The following is a 20,740-nucleotide window of genomic DNA, read 5'->3' on the forward strand; positions in this document are numbered from 1 at the left end:
AATCTAAAATGGATGTAATTACGTATATATGCTTGATCATTAAAGAAGTCATCAAAACTGTGCCTGATTCCCTTTCCAAATCAAGTAGGTCAGTATCGGGGGACATTCAGGAGTCCTTGCAAAATAGAGTTGACACACTGTAATCATTTAATGACACAAATTCCCTCAGCATAACGGCTGCATAAATAATGGTCATTATAGTGATTAGAAACATTAATTTCTTAGAGCAATCAAAATTTTCTTTCATCTCCTATTGCAGCACTTTTTAAGCTGTAGGTTTATGACCCATGAAATCAATTTAGTAGGTACAATCAACATCTGGGAAAGTTGATTAAAAGAGAAAATATTCAATTTCATTGCACATTGTCCACACAAGTTTATCTGAGATACGTTTCAAATTTTTAAAGAGCAATATGTATAACTCCTTGACTATGGCACAAACTGTATTTCATTTTGTAAAAGCTAGAAAACAAATAAGTAATCTACAATATGCCAAATAAATTCTAGGTAGGGCTGACCTGAATATGACGCGTAATTTCTAGTTTCACAGATTGTTGATGACAAATGTTTTCATTGAACAGTCTCAGTCACTATGTTTTTTTTTTTTCTGAGACTTAGATTCCCCTTCCCATTAGCTATGAAATTTGTTCATGGCATTTGTTGATGTCAATGGAACGGGGAATATCTTGGTTGTATGTATGAGCTCTTAGTTTTGGACTGAACCAATGACTAGCCAGCTCCTTGGGAGCACACTCTCACCGGCTCTGTACCTCAGGTTCCTTATATATAAGTGAAGCCCATGATGAACTGGCAGGCTAACGTTTGCAGAATCAATGAAGGAATGCAATAAATGTTCTTTACAGTGTTGGGCTCATAGTGAGTCTTCAACAAACATTGCTTATTGATATTACTACTTTCTTCTTTATCTTTATATGAGACTAGAAAACATCAGACTTTCTTGCAAAGAAGTTTCACCTTTGCTTCCGATAGAGGCAGCATAAAGCCCAGAGTGTATCTTGTGGCTCAACCTACTCATGCCAGCCTCAGGCCCTTAATTCTCCTTTCCAGCATTTATATTTGTAGTTGAAATGAAACATCTTACAGAAATGTCCAACCTAGGATACACCACACACTATGAGGGGATGGAAATCTCCTGAAATGCAATCAGGAGTCTAAGTGAACGCATATAGACACTCAGGGAATGAGCAGGGAAGCCTGATATTCACGTTTGTCTAAGGGTCTCATGAGGTCCAGGGAGAAGTCAGATATGTTGGTCTTAAGTTCAAACATAATCATGAGTTTGTGTTGTGCAGCAGGTTACTTCCCCTTGTGTAGCTTTTCTTACTCTGTTGGCAAAGGGAGATTCAATTAGTTCCTGCATCACATAGCTGTTGCCGTGATTAGTGTTTACCATAGTCATAAGGAGCTTGGCACAGCCACTGTCACATGATACGTTTTCAAGAAAATAGCGGCAGTGAAAGAAGAGTAATATTCTAGAAACAGCGCATGAAGTAACTGTCCCTTTAACTCTGAAATATAGAACTTCGATTCTATCACTGGATCACTGAGTAATCCATTCACTTTTTCATCCAACAAAAACTGAAGGCTGTATGAATTGGGGATTAAGTTCCGTGATGAGAAGGTGAATAAGACAGCTTTTCTGCTCTCATTGACCTTATAGTCTATGGAGGTCATGGGCACGCAGTGACGAGTCGGGTGATAAGGGCCACTGCAGATGCATTAATAATTAATGCATTAAGTGAGAACACAGACGTTTTTGCGACTGACAGCCACACTCAGAAACACTAATGGTTTGTTTTTCTTATACTTCCAGCCTGAAATTTAGATCTGAACAGGTCTTTCTTCTGTTTATATTAATTTATTAAAAGTTTTGTCAAGTGTAGCTTGCTCACTAAGGTAGACTGAAGAGGGGGCTTCATCTAAAGAACCTAGAGGAAATTGGCCTGTACTTGGCTATGGCTCCAAGGAGGAGGGCAGGTAGTGAGATAGCTTTGAAGGACTGAGTCTAGAGAGTAGGACAAATATCCACCTTATAAATTAAGATCCAATAATCCAAGCATGCCTGTGCTTACTATGTCAAACTGGAAACTTAAAGTTCTGTCTAATGCTCAGTTATAACAAGGAGTATTGTCTAAGTTTCATTTCTCTGTCTTCTGAATGATATTTGATTTTTAATTTTAATAATATACACATCTATGCTCATACTCATTTAGATGGCTTTGAAAATAAAGTAATAATTATAAAATAACTTTAGATAACTTAGCATTTTTCATATTCCATTAACATTTTTCACTTAAATTCTTATGATTAAATTTTTATTTAAATTTCAATGGATGTGAGTAATATTCTATTCAAAACTTACAAAATTGAGCCACACGCAACATGTCGGCATTAAAAGGCTTCAATAGTGATAGCACTGTCTTACACAATGGGTCAGTGGGTTGTCAGTAATTAGATGTGACATAAATCATTTGGGATTAAGTCCATTAATAGGAGACATAAGGTGTCTATGTTAATCCATTTAAATTACTTTTTGTATTATGTGGATAGAGGAACTCTTACCTTTGAGTAATGCAGTCAGGATAGCTAAATCAATGTCCTGGTGGCCTTCTGATCCCATTCGAAATACTGTGATCTGCAATTTGAGACAAGGAGATGGTTAACAACACACTTGTCCTCCAGAGAGAAATCAAATCAATGAAACCACTTCTGAGCAGTGACAGTTTTACTATCCCGGAAGTAGGTTCTTAAGTCTAAGGCAAGCGTACATAATGAGGATCAGAGGAATGGACTCTGCCATTCATTAAGAGGGAGATGTGCCAATAGTCTCCAAGTGGGGACCATCTCACATTACTGTATTGACAGTGGTTGTCAAGCAAGGCTTTCAGGATTCGCAACATATGTCAATTGTAACACAGATCGTGGGTGAAGAACTGTGTTTAAAGATAGCTGGCCACTATGTTCTATAGAAAATGGCCCACTGCATGTGCACAAATGTGCACTATAACCACCTCTACACTTATTCCTTAGCAATCGTCATCTGTGTTGGTTGGTTTTGTCAACTTGACACAGTCTAGACATATCTGGGAAGAAGTATTCTTCACTAAGAAAGTGCCTCTGTAGGATTGTCCTATAGACTAGTCTATAGGGAATTTTCTTGTTTAACAATTTATGTGGCAGGGTCCAGTACACTCCTGGGCAGATAGTCCTGGGTATACAATGAAGTAGGCTTCAGGAGCTGGAGAGATGGGTTAATGGTTAAAAACTCTGGCTACTTTTCCAGAGGATCCCGTTTCAATTCCCAGCACCCACATGGAAGTACTGTTTGTGACTCCAGTTTCAGGGATCTGACAATGTCTTCTGGCCTCTGCAAGCACCAAGCATGGACATGTTGCACAGAAATACACATCTTTGCAAAATAAGACACCCATATATGCAAAATAAAATAATAAAAAAGAGGAAGAAACTAGGTTGAGGAGCAAGCCAGGAGGAACAAGTCAGAATTCCTCTGTGATCTTTGCTTCAGTTCCTGCCTTCACCTACCTGTTTCGAATTCCTGCCCTTACTTTCCTCAGTGACGGAGCATGATCTGGGGGTTTTAACCTGAAATAAACCCTTTCCTCACCAAGTTGCTTTTGGTCATGGTATTTTTATCAGCAAATAAAAACCTCAACTAAGACAACATTCAAAAGTTTTGACACTGGGATGCGTATCGCTGTTCAGCCCTCTCAATGACCGCATATCCTTTAGAATAATCTAGCAGTATATCCAGATGGTAAGGAATGGACGGAAAGCAGTAAAGTAACATCTTTTCCTTGGTAATATAAGAGAGAAACACGGTCTCTGGGGAAGAATAACAGGAAGGAGAGGGAAGAAGCATCAGCGAAGAATTAATTCTTTCCTGAGACTTGACTGTTGACAGGAGAAAGAGGGAGCTGGGAGACTCATTCTAGAGGAGATGTTTTTACTAACAATTGTTACTGCTACCACAAACTAGCAATTGGGGGTAATCTCTACTTTTATGGCACTGAAGAATTCCCCTCATAACCTTAAACTTTGCTGACATGAAAAGAAAGCCCCAAGAAATGTTATTTGTATGCGTCCTCTGTGCTCACCAAAGGTCCCGGTGTATGTTTTTGGGGGGAATCTTTTATGGGCGTGCAGGAAACACTGGCATCCACATTGATGGGCAACACTGGATTTGTTCCTACTGTGTGCCCTGAGAAGTCATCTTCTCAGATGGCTTTCATTTTCACGTATAGAATGTTGACTACACAGAGCAAGTTTCCCGGCTTAAAAGGCGAAGACAAGCAGCGGCTAAGTATTGGTTTCTAGCCGGGATGAGCTAAAGAACCGTTTTGGAGCAAAAATTTGCATGAAAAAGTTAGAGAAGGATTTTTGTAACAGAGCAAGCCTTAATCTATTTTCAGGAATCTTCTCACCGACTCCTCGAAGAGTTAGTAAAGATCATAATGGGAAAGCACAAACTTGGCTGAAGGACAAGGAAGGTTGCTAATGATGCATGCCCTTAGCTAACCAATCAGAAAGCACAATTCAAAAATAAGCCATTGTTTACTAAGTGAGTTTACAGTTAGTTGAAGTTTCAGTAAAACCCCACGAGTGTTCTGTGCCTTTGACAGACTGATTCTAGGATTCAAATAGTCACAATCACACACAATTGTTATAGAATAATTTACCAAATCAAAGAATTTCAAAGCAGTATGTTGCTGACATTGGAAACAATGAGTAAATTATGAAATAGATACAACCCAGAGATATTCCTACACGTATGTAATCATTTGAAACGAGGCAAAGAATCATTGGAAGTCAGTGGGGAGAATATGCTTGTTTTCTCCCTTCTCTTCTCTTTTCTTTCCTTTCCTTTCCTTCCCATCCCCCTTCTCTCTTTCCTCTCTTTCCCTTAATAAAAAGGTCATGCTATGTTGCTGATCTCAAAGTTGCAATCTATGGCCTCAGCTCCCCTGATACCTAGGACTGTGGATATGAATCACTGCCCTGAGCAATAAGTGCGGACACTGTACCTTTCCATTTTAAAAATCTGAATTCCTTTTCTACCTCTCAAATCATGCAGATAAAATTCCAAATGGATTCAATATGTAAAAATGTATAAAATTTTTATAAAATAAAGGAGAATATCATAACTTGCAAAGATTTTTTTATCATGTAATGGAATTCTTAGATTCATTCCCAAATACAAAATAAAAGTATAGATCATATAATTAATGTATTATTTTTGTGTTACATGTTCTTTTAAGACAGTTTTTAAATATGACACATTTTAAAATTTTATTTTTGAGATTGTATTTTACTTATAAGATTTCTCCTGATGTGGGATTCCCCTCTGTATGCTGTGAATACCATTGGTGAATAAAGAAACTGTCTTGGGCCTGTGCAGGGAATAGAGGTAGACAGAGAAAACTAAACTGAATGCTGGGAGGAAGCAGGCAGAGTCAGGGAGAAGCCATGGCACCGCTGCCAGAAACAGACATGCTGCAACTTTGCCAGTAGGCCACGAGCCTTGTAGTAAAATATAAAATAATAGAGATGGATTAATTCTAGATGTAAGAGCTAGCTAGCAATACGTTTAAGTGATTGACCAAGTAATAGTGATTTAAATAATACAGATTCTGTGTGATTATTTCGAGAGTCTGGGCGGCCGGGAAATGAACAAGCGGAGTGTAACATGAGGGCCGGCTTGTTGGGGTTTCCGTCCCGCCCGGTACCCCAACAGCCGGCAAATCCCAAAGAGAAATTACACACAGGACTCCATAAGGTTATAAACTGATTGACTCATTCGGTCAGGCTTCTTATTACCTCTTATAACTTACATTACCCCATTATCCTTATCTATGTTAGCCACATGGGCTCATTACCTTTCTCAGTGTGACAGCTTACATGTTGCCTCTTCGATGGTCTGCGCAGGAATCGCAGAGGAACTTCCCTGCTTCCCAGAATTCTCCTGTTCTCCTTGCTCCACCCCTACTTCCTGTCTGGCTTTCCTGCCTATACTGCCTGCCTGGCCAATCAGCATTTTATTAAAATATGATTGACAGAAAACAGAAAATTCTCCCACACCATTTCCCTCTTTTTTTTTTTAAACAAAGAAAAATACCCATAGTCCATTTGTTGGGAATGTGGGCGTAGTATTTCAGGCTACTTCCTGCTGGTTGGGGGCGCTGATGATCTTATGGGGACCTAAAGAAAATTTAGAGTTATAATCAAGTCCTGACTGGAGTATCCTGTGAGTCTTGATCATCTCAGGCAGTAGTCTTGAATCTGTTCTGGATGTAAAACTCAGACATCTGGGCCATCTATTCCTGTCGGAGATTTTTCAGGTGGCCTCCCTTGGTCAAAGGTGATTTTTCTTAACTCTGAATAAATCCAAAGCCTCTCGTTTTCTGTGGAAACAAAAGCAAAATCTCTTCTCCAAAGTAACATACCTTTTGACTTCAATTTTGAAGCCAAGGTATTTTCAAAATTTCTATCTTGGGTTAGTTCAGCAGCATTTATAAACAAAAGTCTTTTAGCAGTTGTTGCTCCTTCCTCAGCAATCAAACAATTTAAAGAGAGCATAATAGCATACAGTATGAACATTCTCTGTGTATTTTCCATCTTTATATGGCTTTATTTTAACCTCTATTTCTTTTATTTTTACTTTTACTTTTTGAGACAGGATCTTTGTATATCTTTGTCCTGGAATAACACTGTAGACCAGGCTGTCTTTGAACTCACAGAGATCCTCCTGTCTCTGCCTCCCCAGTGCTGAGATTAAAGGTGTATGCTACCACACCTTGAACTCACAGAGATCTGTCTCTGCCTCCCAGGCATTGGGATTAAAGGCGTGTACTACCACACCTTGAGGTCACAGAGGTCAATCTACCTCGACCCCTTAAAGTCTCAGAGGTCAATATGCCTCTGCCTCCCAGTCATTGGGATTAAAGGTGTGTACCACCACACCCAACTACTCTCTTTCTTTCCTTTTAACTTTAAGAACTTTAACTTTTAGCCTGCATATACACACTGTAAACCATTTAGAGGTTTTCTTCCTCTTTGAATCTCTCTTTTACTATATGTCTCTCTTTTTCTGACCATATGAGCCTAAAACCATGGCTTTGATGGCTGGATCTAGCCCACTCCCCAGCTCTCCAGTCTCATGGCTGAGATACCAGCCAGAACTGTGTTCACTGCCACAACTCTATGGCATTTCAAGGTCCTTGCTAGCAAGCAAGCTGCATCATTCTGCTCACAGACCACACTCAGTCGGACTGCCTGCCTGCAAGAGTCAGAGTTTGTCCTGGCAGGACAGCCCAGAAAGCCGGCACTTCAAAACAGCACAGCTTTTTTCCTGCTACGACCGAAAAGCATGCGCTCTGCTCTCCACCAACAGCATCCAAGTGTTTCGTGGCAGGACCTCCCAATGAGCTGCAAGGTTTTGCAGCCAAGGCTGAGTCAAGAAGCCTCTCCTAGATGAGAGCACTTGCCCGCCTCTAGCAAGCAGAGCAGAACCGAAAAACTGCTGCCACCAAGAAAACATACCCCACTCTACTCTTTCCCAAACTCTCCCAGGCCTTCCGTGGACTCACCTATCCACGTCTGGGCGCCATATGTAACATGAGGGCCGGCTTGTTGGGGTTTCCGTCCCGCCCGGTACCCCAACAGCCGGCAAATCCCAAAGAGAAATTACACACAGGACTCCATAAGGTTATAAACTGATTGACTCATTCGGTCAGGCTTCTTATTACCTCTTATAACTTACATTACCCCATTATCCTTATCTATGTTAGCCACATGGGCTCATTACCTTTCTCAGTGTGACAGCTTACATGTTGCCTCTTCGATGGTCTGCGCAGGAATCGCAGAGGAACTTCCCTGCTTCCCAGAATTCTCCTGTTCTCCTTGCTCCACCCCTACTTCCTGTCTGGCTTTCCTGCCTATACTGCCTGCCTGGCCAATCAGCATTTTATTAAAATATGATTGACAGAAAACAGAAAATTCTCCCACACCAGCGGAGGGCGGCTGGGAACACACTAGCAGCCTCCACACAACATTCTCCCTTTCATTTCTTTCCTCCAAACCCTCCCAGATACCCCTCCCTGTTCAAAAAAATTCCTGGCTCATTTTTCACTAATTGTTATTGCATTTTGTAAATTTACATACACATACATTGCTAAATATTGTCTCATGGTAATATCAGAAACTACACCCATAACATATCTCCATCATGACTGCCCAATCATGTGCTAAAGATAGTTATTTTAGTGCTACCTCTCCTATCCGCTACTAAAATATGATATGTCCTCTTTATGGAGCTTGGCACCCCAGTTAGGCTTATTTTTATCTGAATGTGCTATATAGCAGCCATTCATGTGTCCCATCCGTGGTGTTATTGATCATCTTCTCTAAATTCTTATGTTGAAGCCCAAGGTTAGGGTGATGGTTATAGGATGTAGGGCAATTAAGAGAATGCTAGGTCTTGATTAATGAGGGCTATAAATTAGTATCATTATAAGACAGCCCATAGAGAACTGCCTCATTCCTTTTGCTATGTGAAGACACAGCCAGAAGGAGCCACTTAGGAGCCAGAAAGAGCCCTTCACACCTGTGACCCCTTGACTCTGGCCTTTATGCACTCAGAGTTCTAGGGAGGAAATCTACATTATGTATTAGAATCCCGAGTTATAGCATTCTGTTACAGCAGTCTGGGTGTACTATAGCAGCCCTCTTCCCAGTTAGAAAAAGTCCTGTTTGGGGGGAACATTTTCTTTGTGTCAGGAAAAGTGATATTTGTTTTCAAATATATGATCTTCAACTCCCCATTTTACGTAATAAAATGTGTGCATCTTTATCAAGGTGAACATATAAAATACACAATTAACAAACCATTGCTATGAATATTTAGATTAGATGGGGAAATTAATAAGGCTTAGTTATCATGCCTATAACTCCTAAATAGTTATTCAAAGCTGATCATAGAGTCATTTAATAAATCAGAAGATAGCCTTGCACAAAGCAAATGATAAACCCATTTCAGTGCTGATGGAGTCCAGCTGACTGTGGATTTGACACTAGGAATGTGTGTCGCACAGCCTCACATGCTCAGGGGACAGACACCTGGCACATGAACACTTTAGCATTCAGATCCTCCATGTGACTCTGGCATATCGTGCACATTCTGGGAGAGAGGAAACGTTCTGAAGAGTGTTTAGCAAATAGGGAGACATTGAATTTCCAGGAAGAGAAAGCTATGTCAGTCACCCAAAAGGTTCTGAATGTCCACAATGAGTTACCATTGCACCCTTCTGTACACAGCAGTCTCCTCTGTTCATAAGGTGGGATGATAGTAATGTTTGCCTATTTCCACTTAGATAGGAAAGAAACTGTATAGGATTTCCTAGCAAATAGTCTAAATTTGTCACTGTGATGGAGAGAATAGATGGAGCCATAGATTGTTACATTACCAATTGCCTCAGACATCTTCTGCTTGTTTAGTCAGAGACAAAGTAGCTTGGGAAGGTCACACAAAAGCTAGAACTCTGAAGCTGAGTAGCACCTGTTCTTACCCTCATCCTGTCTAGACAGTAGTGCATGAAGGAGGGAAGAACACACTATTCCCAGCTGAGCTGCCTTTGTTCCAGCTCATATGTGGAGGTCAGAGTCTGGGACGGCTACGAGGCCGAAGGTGTGAACGGAACAGCCTTCTGTTTTGGTCTGAGTTTGAGATGTTCTTCCATAGGCTCATGCGTTGAAGGCTTGGTTCTCTGGCATTATTCTGTAGTGTTTTAGAAACATCGGTGAATGGGGCCTAGGTAGATGTAGGTCACTGGGAAGTGCACCTTGGGTGTTGTCCTGTTCTACGGTCGCTGTCTTTGCTCCCTGGCTGCCATGAGGTGATCAACTTCTACCACAACACTGCCATGGTGTTCTCTCTTTGGCTCACAACAGTAGAGCCAGCTGACTATGGACTCAAACAAGGAGATAAAGGAATTAATTCTCTCATTTAATTTCCCCCCTCAGGTATTTATCACAGAGATAAAAGACTAACACATCTTCATAGGCATTTGAAATAAAAAATAAGAAAAATGACCAAAAAAAAAAAACCCTATCTATATAGTGTATTTGAGTTGTGGTCACAGCTGGGTCTCTGGTAGGGGCTTCCAGGTGGAGGTGTGTGCTGACTTAGGTTTTCATAGGGTGTCTCCTGCATAGCCATGGGGATATTGTACCTAGCATTCTTGAGGACATCATAGATTCCAGGTGGGAGATGAGAAGTGGCTGTATCTTGTTCTGAACTCAAGAAGAGACGCTGGAGAGGTAACCTGAGGTTAGAAGTGGTAATTTGACTAATTGCTTAAGTTAACTCTCTTCTCCGGGGCTGGATGGCCTGAAAGATATGCCGAAAAGCATTTAACTTATGGCAAGATGAAGGAATTCAGGGTCGTATTTGAGCCCATTATTTGAAAGATCAAGAAAATTGCACTATGAAATGGGCTTCTATGCACCCCTGACATGTTCAACTCTCCAATGCCTAAACCTCACTGTACAATTAGAGAACACATTTCAGACGAAATCCTCCTGATGCACATGTTAAATTTATTCTAAAATGTAACATTATCGGGCTTTCATAGCAACAGATGTGGATGGGGGGGCAACGAGTGGGGAGTTCCTAAGGGATTTATAGGGGTCCTTGTAGAGGTGCCTGGCATTGTTGTCAAGGAGCTTGAGACGGTGTTGGCATGCAAGGGCTTTGTGGGTTTTTTATTTTTGAAAACTGAAGTGTGGGCATGGTTGCCTCCTTGTCCATGTGCCATCCCAAATGCTGCTGCTGAAGAACACAAGGACCTGGGCTGACACTGTGAGCAAGGGAGCCTTCAGAAGAACCAAAGGAGCTCCAAGGAGAGCTGGGGATGCCAAAGACGTGTTTTATATTATAAGCTCCCCTGTCTGACCCGAGATGTTATATTGCTATCACTATTCTAAAACTGCTAAAATTTGAAATGAAAATGTTGTGAAAATTATCTACATAGAGCCGCCTTCTACCACTTCCAGGGTTGACAGCTTTCTAGGTGGTTCTATCCTTTCCTTTCCACGTGGCAGTTCGTTCTGAAGAGCAGGGCTCTCAGCTGCAGAGGTGGGCGCCGTGGATTTGTCATTGGCCTGATGCTCACTATCTACGTGTGCTGTAGTGAATTTAGCCGCTATCCCAAGGCAGGCTTCCCTTGTCTGTCATTGTAAACATTGCTGATACCCTCACAATGTGAACATTGTGAGTACCCTGATGTGCACATCGTGGAGGGGCACGCATGTGTAGGAGAAAACTGGGCCTGCTGCTCTGAGGGAGAGCTCCTTCACCTGCTGCTCTGAGGGAGAGAGAGCTCCTTCACCTGTTGCTCTCTGCTGTCTATGGTGCCTTCACTCTTTCCTTCGCGGATTCTGATTCTCAGGAGGTCTGAAAAGAACAGCTGAGTTTACAAATGCACTTTTTGTTCTGTAGTTTGAAACTCTAGTTCATCCGCCTGCTTCTGCCTCCCAAATACTGGGATTTAAGGCATGAGCCACCATGACCAGCCTAGTTTCTTGTTTTTAATTAGGAAATTATGGAAAAAAAATTCTTGTTCCTTCCCATAGTATCCTTTCTTTCTACTACATTTTAAACATAAAAGAAAAAATATTTTAAGAATTCATTTTGTCTCTTTTTGTCATTTGAGGGGCAGAAAAGGAGATACCCATGTGTCTCATTTTATCAAATATCATACACATGAGTGTAATAAAAATGTAAACTAAATAGAATGCTAACCTCATTGTTTCATAGATAGTTTGGTAAAGACTGATTTTTCTTTTTTTTAACATTGCGATTTTCAACGTGAACGCTAGCTCTAACTCTAACACTTGTCTGACATGGCTGGTTATATTCGCAAAGTTGCATTATGGGACACAGGAAGATTAACTCCGTTTTCCAGATACAAAAGAATAAATGTGGAAACCATCTCATTAAAAAAAGTTTTCCCCCAAATTCACCTTTCTTCTTGACAAAGTACCCGAGTTTAGATAAATGACTTTTTATATGGAAGGGAAGAGGTGTTTAAAATTTACAGTCTTCCCTTATTTTCTACCCCTTCCGCCTGACTGCCAACCAGCTTCACTGCCTGTCTTCATTTTTATTTTGTGTCCCTTGATAAAAGTGAGAAATTTGGTCACCGTGCTTGTCACTCCCAAGTTGTGTATGGTTCTGATTCACTGAGCTGCTTTCCCGAGCCTCTCTGCCCAGTCTGCTGAGTGTGGAGGGCACAGTACCAGAGTGGGCAGATGAGATCCATGCTCTCTCACGCTGCCATCCTGAGGAGGGGAAACGAGGGAGCAGGTGCAGTATGCAGTGCCATGTTGTGTAATATTCTGTACAGCATTGCTTCTGCCTTCTCTCGACCCCTTTCTCTCGCTGCCTGCTCTCACAGCCTTGCTCAGCCTGTAACAGCTTCAGTTTTGTGGTGATTCTGCTCCTGTAGTGAGTGACTGCTTGTTTGTTCCGGGCTGCTCAGCCCCAAAATAACCATACAGAAACCATATTATTTGCAGTGCTGTTTAGCCAATAGCTTAAACGTATTTCTGGCTAACTCTTATATTTTAATTTAACCCATTTCCATTAATCTGTGTATCGTCACAAGGCTCTGGCTTACCAGAAAAAGTTCCGGTGTCTGTCTCTGGTGGGGCTCCATGGCTTCTCTCTAATCTCTGCCTTCCTTCTCCCAGCATTCAATTTAGTTTTCCCTGCCTAACTAAATTCTGCCTTGCTATAGGCCAAAGCAGTTGCTTTATTCATTAACCAATAAAAACACCACATCGACAGAAGGACCTCCCACACCACAGTCCTGTCTCTCATATTCTTTCCCATTAAGCTAGTCATGCAAACATCTGTATTAACTTTTTAGTGGCTTCCATCCCTATATAAGGCAGAGAGATTCTGAGCAGGGCATTCAAAGATGGTTGGTATGTGCTCCCTGCTGTTCTTTAACCTCACCTCTTGCTGACTACACACTTGGCATAGTGCCTTTTGCTAGCATTTCTCCTTGTCACAGCCACAAACCAAGTCTGTATACCAGACTTCCATCCTGCTGTGTGGAGCAACCTACTCCTTTTTCTAGACCCTGATGTTTTTGGTTTCTCGGCTTTTGTCCATTCAGAGGGTTCTTAGATGAATTTCCTCCCTTTCTTTGGTGAACTAACCCTCTTTACACAAAACATTTTAAGAAATTTACACACTTTCTTTATGCTCCTATCATTCTGTAAGGCTTTCTGAGACTCGGCTTTCCACCATTGTGACTCCTGTATGCATACTTTGTATAAAGGAGAGATTAGCTCCCAGGGAGGAGTCTCAGTCCCAGCTCAGTAAACATTTGTTGAGTGGATGAACTATCTCCAAATGGCTGTGTTTAAAAGACTGATTTAAAGAAAATAAAACATTTAAAAAGAAGTAGAATATACCCTCCAAGTGCCAAGAATCAATTTCAGCACAAGAGTCTGCCTGATACTGTGCTGTTGTTGTGAGATTGAACAGGTCTTATGTGAAGGAGGGTAGGATGTAACTTAAAAACATTGTTTACTGGGACTTCATACATAAAAAATTTTGGGAGCTACAGCAGCATAGGATATTCCAAAATATGTTTCACCAAGGTGTCTGAATCCTTGCTTCCATGTATATTAAACTACACTCCATACAGGAAAAAAGACTCAAAGTAAAAATATACTCCAGAGAAATGCTGCAGAAACATAAAATGACTTAGGGGGCAGCCTAATTCATTTTTTCTTGGAAATAAATGAGTCTTTTCTCACTGTGAAGACAACAAAATAGAATAGAGGTCATGCCCTGAATTAATCATGGATATTCCATTTTAAAACTCAGTAAGTCTTGGGTCAAACAAGAAGAAGGTATGGAAGAATACACTGGGAAAATTAAACCGACTCACTTTCAAAGTACCTATTCATCAGCTTAATTCGTGACATATTTCTGTCACAGTGGGCATCGAATCTGGGAAAGCAGGCATAGATACTGAGTAGAGCTTTTGAAAATGAAAATAACTGTGACATTACACTGGAAACCAGGCATAAGCTGCAAGGACATTTTGGCTCAATCGATCAGAAATAGAAAGGAACATTCCACACTCGTATCCTGCTGCTCGCTGTTTGGGAGATGGCATCTGAGTCTGACAAATGGTTTGTAGCATGTCTGAGAAGTTTACAGAAATGCTCTAACTACACATCGATGATCAGCATAGGAAATTCATGCAATTTCAAAACATCCACCTATAATAACATTAACTTGTAGACTCAAGGACATTAAAATACTGCAGGACAGTTTCCGCAGAAGAAGAATGTCAACCTGGAAATGGTGGCTCACATCAGAATCCCAGTATCAGGAAGTTGACCTGTGAAGTTGCCATGAGTTCTAGGCCAACCTGAGCTACAGAATAAATAAAACATTGTCTCAAAACCAAACAGCAGATACCCTACCTCCCCACACATGACAGGATACATTTCTGGTGTGTCTCCTGTTTGGATAATCACTAAATTCTGTAGAGGTTTCAGAAGAAAGGAAGGATTAGATCCAAGAATTCAGTCATCACAATGCTGTGCTTTTTATTTTATTTTTAATTTTTTTTTTACAGTGCTGGGGATCAAATTGAGGGCCTTGTACGTGCTGGAAGAGTGGTTTACCACTGAGCGACAACCCCAGTCCCAGGGCCTTTTAAAGTCCACAAGCTTATTAGAGCATTTCCCCTACGAATCACTAGTATTTAAAATAACTTGAAACAATTGAATAAAAATGCAAAATACATGCTCATTAAGATATGGAATGATAAAAGGCTATTGACAGGGAAAATAGGAATCCAGGTTGGCAATCAAAGGCTTCTAAGCACACAATGACTTTAGGTTTCTTTCTGGCATTATCAGAAGGGACTTGATACAAGGCAGAATGTTGAACTTTCAGGAAAAGAATGCTGGGAACATGAAACTTCCTACTTATTTTTCAGCTGTTTTAATGAACTTTTGGATGAAATTGTTAAAACTGTCACTTTGTCAATGTTATTGACTCTAGCAAGGGACATGCATATTAATATTCAAGAAAGAAGGAAACCAGAGGAAATTCAAATATAATTTCAGATGAGAAAGCAAAACAACACTGGATACAAAAATGCAAATTTAAAATTAGAATATTAATATCAGATTCATTTACTTGTCCCAAGTTCCATATGACCCATAAACATCCTTTAGTATCCATGGGGACTGACCCCAGTACCTCCCATGGGCATCACACTCAGAGGATGCGCAAGGCCCCTTGATTTAACAGAATTTTGACATCTAGACTATGAATAACCTTCCATGCTGGTTATGTCAACTCTAAATGAATATCTACTGCATTGTAATTGCTTGTGAATAGCTATTTGGTTGTATTATTTTCCAGTGAACTATGAGGAGAAATTGTGTGTACATGTTCATCACAGATACAGTTCCTTTTAAGTATTTTTGGACTGCATCTGGTTGAGCCTGTGGTTGTGGGACCTGTGGATACTGCAGGGATACTGGCCTAACTTTTCATGAAATATTTTTGAATGAGCTTCACATTTTGTACCGAGCTAGTTGAATAAAAAGTGCTGCAGAGACAGGAACTGGGTGACGTTAATAAAATTCCAGCATGTCCTATAAAGCTTTTGTGTATAAATTTGCATATTATGTAAGTAAATTTTTTTTAAACTTTGAAAAATGATGTGTTGTTACACCATAGGTTTGTTAGTTTATTTTCATCATTTGACCTTTGATTCATAATTTGACTTAGGCTGATTTTGGTGGAGGATTGTCTTATAGAATGAGTCATGTCTACACCATTGTTCAGCTCTGTGTTACCCCGAGGGACCCTAAAGACAACTTGACAGTTAATGAACAGAACTGCAGAAAGATGGGTACACTTTGTACTCTAATCCTAGATTCCCTTTTCCTCTTTTTAATCCTGCCGTAATTTCAAAACAATAGACATTTCCCCACCAAGAAATGTAGTTAAGAGGCCAGAGATGTAGTTTTCTTCCTATAAAGGTAATATGCTTGCACACCTGTGTGCTTCCTTTTCTCCCCTCCCCTCCGCTCCCCTTCCCTTCTCTGCCCTTCCATTCCCTTCCCTTTATCACTTCTTTCTCTTCCACCCTTTCCCTTCCCTCTCTCTCTTTCCCCTTTCTCTTCACAGGAGAGAAACAGGAGCATATTTTGAAATATTATTTTGCATGCCATGTTCTCCATTAACATAATATTTGTGAACTGCTGAGAACTCTTCAAGAATATACTCTTGATATTTGCAGGGTATTTTATCTGATAGGTTTATTATAGTTCTCTTAATTAGTGTACTGTAGTTAATCAATTGCATTGCTTCTAACTGTTTGCTGTGAAGAGAGATAGAATGAAGGTTTGGAGTGCGGATCTTGTTTTGTGCTTGGCACATAGTCCTTACAATAAGTCTTAGACAGGTGGAGCTTTCGCCACAACCTTGTCATAGCTAGAGAGGAGTCTTAGCATCAGGGTGAGCTGAAGTCAAAGGAAGCTTGGGTTGTCTTTGAACCTGATTTGCTGGCTAACCCTCTAAATCCATTAACAAATGCCTGAGGGAGAGCTGCTGGTTCCAGAACAGTACCAGAGAACAGACACCTGTCTGTTGAAAAGCAAGCTGGGTCAGAGCTTGTCTTCACAACTACCAGCCACCAGGTGGCGCTTCAGTTCTAGTTTCTCTCCCGGTTTGACCTGCCTGATTTTTCTTTCAGCTCTCTAAAGACAGCTTAGGGTCTCTAGGCCATTCTGGCTTATATAACTGGGCATGTGCAAGTGAAATCATTCAGTGAACATACTGCATGGGGATTGATTTTTACAGCACGTAAGTCATATCACAGTAAGAAGACTTTAAAATATGGGTCAGTAATTCACCCAAGGTTTCCTAAACTTGTGATTGGCATATCATTCATCATTGAAAGAGTGCTACCATTTAAGATGACACATAGCAAGGCAGAACAAAACTCCTCAGCTGCTTCTGTGGTGAGGGGAAAACATAGAGTGGGTGCAACCCTTCATGTAGTTCGCACCTTCTAGAAGGCGGAGACGAGACGACAGTCTGTCATCTACTGTCTCCCCCTCTCAGTTCTCTTCCTGATAACTGGTATTTCCATGTTCACTTGTCATATACATGTGTGATGTGCCTCACTGGGTGCTAATGGGACAGATGTCGTAGGACCTGCAGTCACATTTCCAGAAACTTCTCTGTAAATCTCATGACAGAGAATAAAAAAATGAGACTAAAGAAATAATTGTTATTTATATCTTGTCAGCCAATCAGATGGGTGAAAATTAATGTGACTCAAGGTAGCATTTTCCTTTTTAGGTAATGAGGATTGCTGTGTTCATGTGCAGTTCTTTCATATATGTTTAAAAATAAGTCTTAGCATCTTCTGGGAGTGATACCCAGGACCACAGATATGCTTCCAGTCTAACACCATATGTGCTTCTTATTGAGTTATAACATTTTTCTGGGTTTTTTTTGTAGCTGTCTTTTCCTACCTTTTTCATCACCACCGGACAGAACTGCATCTTTGTCCTTTTGTTTTTCTGTTGTGTTTACCATGGCATCACATGTCTCTTTAGCAAAAGCACTTCCATGAGACAGTGTCGCTTGGTGAGAGAAATCACAAAGGCACCATGGAGGGCTCCAGACAGAAATGGTTCTCATCTCCCTCTTCAAGGTAGTCCAGATTCCTGGTAACAGCACTGCTGACAGTTTACAAGTTGGGTATACCAGATGTCCTTAATTTGCCTCTCTGGGAATCTACCCACCTATTGCTGGGCCAACCCCACTTTTCAGACTTGGGCAGTACAACCTTAAGACTGAGCAACTGAGGGAGCTTTGAAACTATGGGGAATAAGAATATCAGTTACTATAAATTTCTTTATATATTTCATTTCTTCTTCTGTGTCCAATGATAACACCAGAGACAAATGTCTTGGAGGCACGGCATGGCAGGCTCTCTGAGGGCATGGTCTCTGGTCCATTAGGCAGGCTTTCAGTACCATATCCAGTGAAACACTGAAGATGAGAGCTGCTGAAATTCCCACGAGAGCCGAAAAGATTGTGGCCAGGTGAAGTGCTTGGGAAGGAAAAAAACTTTTTAAGCCTGAGTTAATGGTTTTCTCTCAATGGTTAGAAGGATGAGGTTAGTTTAGTTTGGCTAATGTCCAGTGCTGAAGGATTCCTGGTGTAATGTTCTTATGTCTCAGAGTCAAATAAGTTTGACTGATGGTCACTGTGGCTCTCTTTTTCCCCTAGAGGCTATGCCTCTTTGTTTGCCCTCAGAATGGCAGAAAATAAGCACCAACCTCCTAGGTGATCCACCAACTCTCCGTCAAAATCGGAAGAAGAAATCTTGATTTTTATGGGTGGTACCAACTGAAAAAAAATCACATTTGCTGTCTTCTGTAGTCTGTCCAGTGATTTAGGGGAAATTTGTACATCCCCTTACCCATTATGGAGCTGTGTGAGTATTCCATAGTCTGGTTCTCTGCCATAAAATCACATTGTTGACGGTAGCTCTTGCTGGCATATGACAATCCTTTTTCCACTCCAAAGAGTCTGTCACTCTTCAACTTATACTACTCCACCTGTGCCCAGGGACAAGGACTCCCCACTGTGAAAACCGGCATGTGCACAGTCGTCTCTGGACTGGTCCCTACTCCTTCCCAATACCTAGACACATTCTGTGTTGTCTTGAAGATGACAGACCACAAACAGAGCTTGGACTTTGAACAAGGTGTGCCAAGGAGGGGATGATGCTACCTAACAGAAGCATACCCTTATGCCACCCATGGTCCCTCTCTGTACCTCTCTCTGTGAGAGAAATGGGGACAATTCTTCATCTCAGGATTGTTGTGGCATTTCATTCATATTTTAATAAAAAAAAAGCTTGTCTTAATACCAGAAAAGCAAAACAGCTATCCTGGCCAGCCTTACAGACCAGGCAGTGGTGACACACACCTTTAATCCCCATAGTCACACTAGCTTGCCATAGAAACCAGGAGGTAGTGGTGCACACCCTTAATCCCAGCACTAGAGAGGATTATAAAACAGGAGGCGACAGCTCTCAGTCTCAGTCTCGTTCTGAGGTTTCCTGGAGGCAGAATCACCATTTTTGAACTGAGGTCGAGTTAAGAGCCAGTGGCTGGCTGTTTTGCTTTTCTGGTCTTCCGGTTGAACCCCAATATCTGTCTCTGAGTTTTTATTAATTGGCCTTCACAGGATTACTGCACAATTTGATGTGGAGTCAGTTCCTACCATCAGGCGTAGGTGTGGTCATGGCAATTCCCCTGCCTCTGTTCTCCTTGCAGGTCCCCCCTTCTCGTCTCTCTGCTGGTCTACTCCATCCAAAAACTCTGCCAAGCTTTCAGCTCTTTGCTCTTTGAGACAGGATTCAAACATCACTTCTTGTGTGCCCCTCTTGGTGGCTGCGACAATTTCCCTATCTCAGTGTGGAGACCCCTTAGCATTACATCGGTACTACCAATAATTGTTCATTGTGCATTTTCAGTGTCTCAAACACTGCATGCATGTCACCATAACAACTTCAACCAGTCTTACAAATACCCATTGCTAGTTCCCATCACTGGCCCCCACTTCACAGCTTGGCGAAAGGCCATGCAGTTAGGAAAGGCTGAGGTACACCAGAGACCATACTCTTAGGGCCTTGCTACAGTAAAATCCCAGATTGAACATCTGTATTGCTTATGATTAACCTTCCAATCTACAAGCAAAGTGAGTCCAGAGTTACTGAGGTTTAAGCTCCTCTAAAGTGAAACACTGAGCATGGCAGGTATGACTGAGGATGTTGGGAGGGAACTGTACCTAGCCTCTGGATGAGAAACACTGCGAAGACACACCCACACTGTGACCAGATGTGAATCGTAAGATCCTGATCAGTCCTGCCTGAACCCAATCGGGTCATCTGTGGCTGTGTATGGACTCTCTGAAAAGTCTATGTCATAAGAAATAGTGTTCCTGGGATGAGAGACAGGAAGAAGCAAGCCTTTCTGGCCCTGTGGATAAATAGAAGCCCACTGGCAATGGATGTGCAAGGCTGGTGCCCAGACTTTATGGAGTGCGTGTATGCCCCAAGATAATCCCAAGTTTTGCTTGCTTGAGTTAATATGTTTGAAAGCATTTGTAAATGGAGCTATAAGATTATATCATCACATGATTTTATTGTCTTAAACAAAGACAAATAACTGAGAGCAAATAAATGAGAAAATCACAAAGGCCAGTTACTGGAATCAAATCCAACCAGACTCTCCCCTGCCTCAAATTGGTCCTGTGTGCCTGGCTTCGGTCCCATGGGCAGAAACTGTCCCTTGTTTATTTACACAATGCTGAGCCTGGGGACACTGTCATTTTCTCTTCCTTTCTTGCAGCTTTTTTTTTTTATTTCAACTTGGCTTCCTCCACAGCTTTTTTCTAGAGCTACTGGAGAAGAATGAGAAGCCAGTGGGCGTTGTGTATGTGTGCAGGGTCCTTTTTCACATGATTGAATGGAAATACAAAAGGAAACAAAATGTAGCCCCAGTTGGCTTTCCCCTGAAACCAGCTTGGCAAATCAAAAAGGATGCTGGTGGGAGAACCAAGCCTTCACAC

The 20,740-nt window shown here is 41.3% G+C and overlaps 1 protein-coding gene across 27 annotated transcripts in view; it reads right to left on the reverse strand.

The window, feature by feature from the left end:
* Trpm3 (transient receptor potential cation channel subfamily M member 3) overlaps positions 1-20,740 on the reverse strand; it is a 522,878-nt gene that overhangs the window by 129,954 nt on the left and 372,184 nt on the right. For all 27 annotated transcript variants that reach the window (XM_085693719.2, XM_085693715.2, XM_085693717.2 and 24 more), the window contains one exon: positions 2,584-2,656. In XM_085693719.2, coding sequence (XP_085549845.2) covers positions 2,584-2,656 — 73 coding nt within the window. The remainder of the gene's footprint in view (positions 1-2,583; positions 2,657-20,740) is intronic.

Source organism: Myodes glareolus, chromosome 7 (assembly GCF_982192425.1).
Source record: "Myodes glareolus chromosome 7, mMyoGla1.1, whole genome shotgun sequence".
Classification (NCBI taxonomy): domain Eukaryota; kingdom Metazoa; phylum Chordata; class Mammalia; order Rodentia; family Cricetidae; genus Myodes; species Myodes glareolus.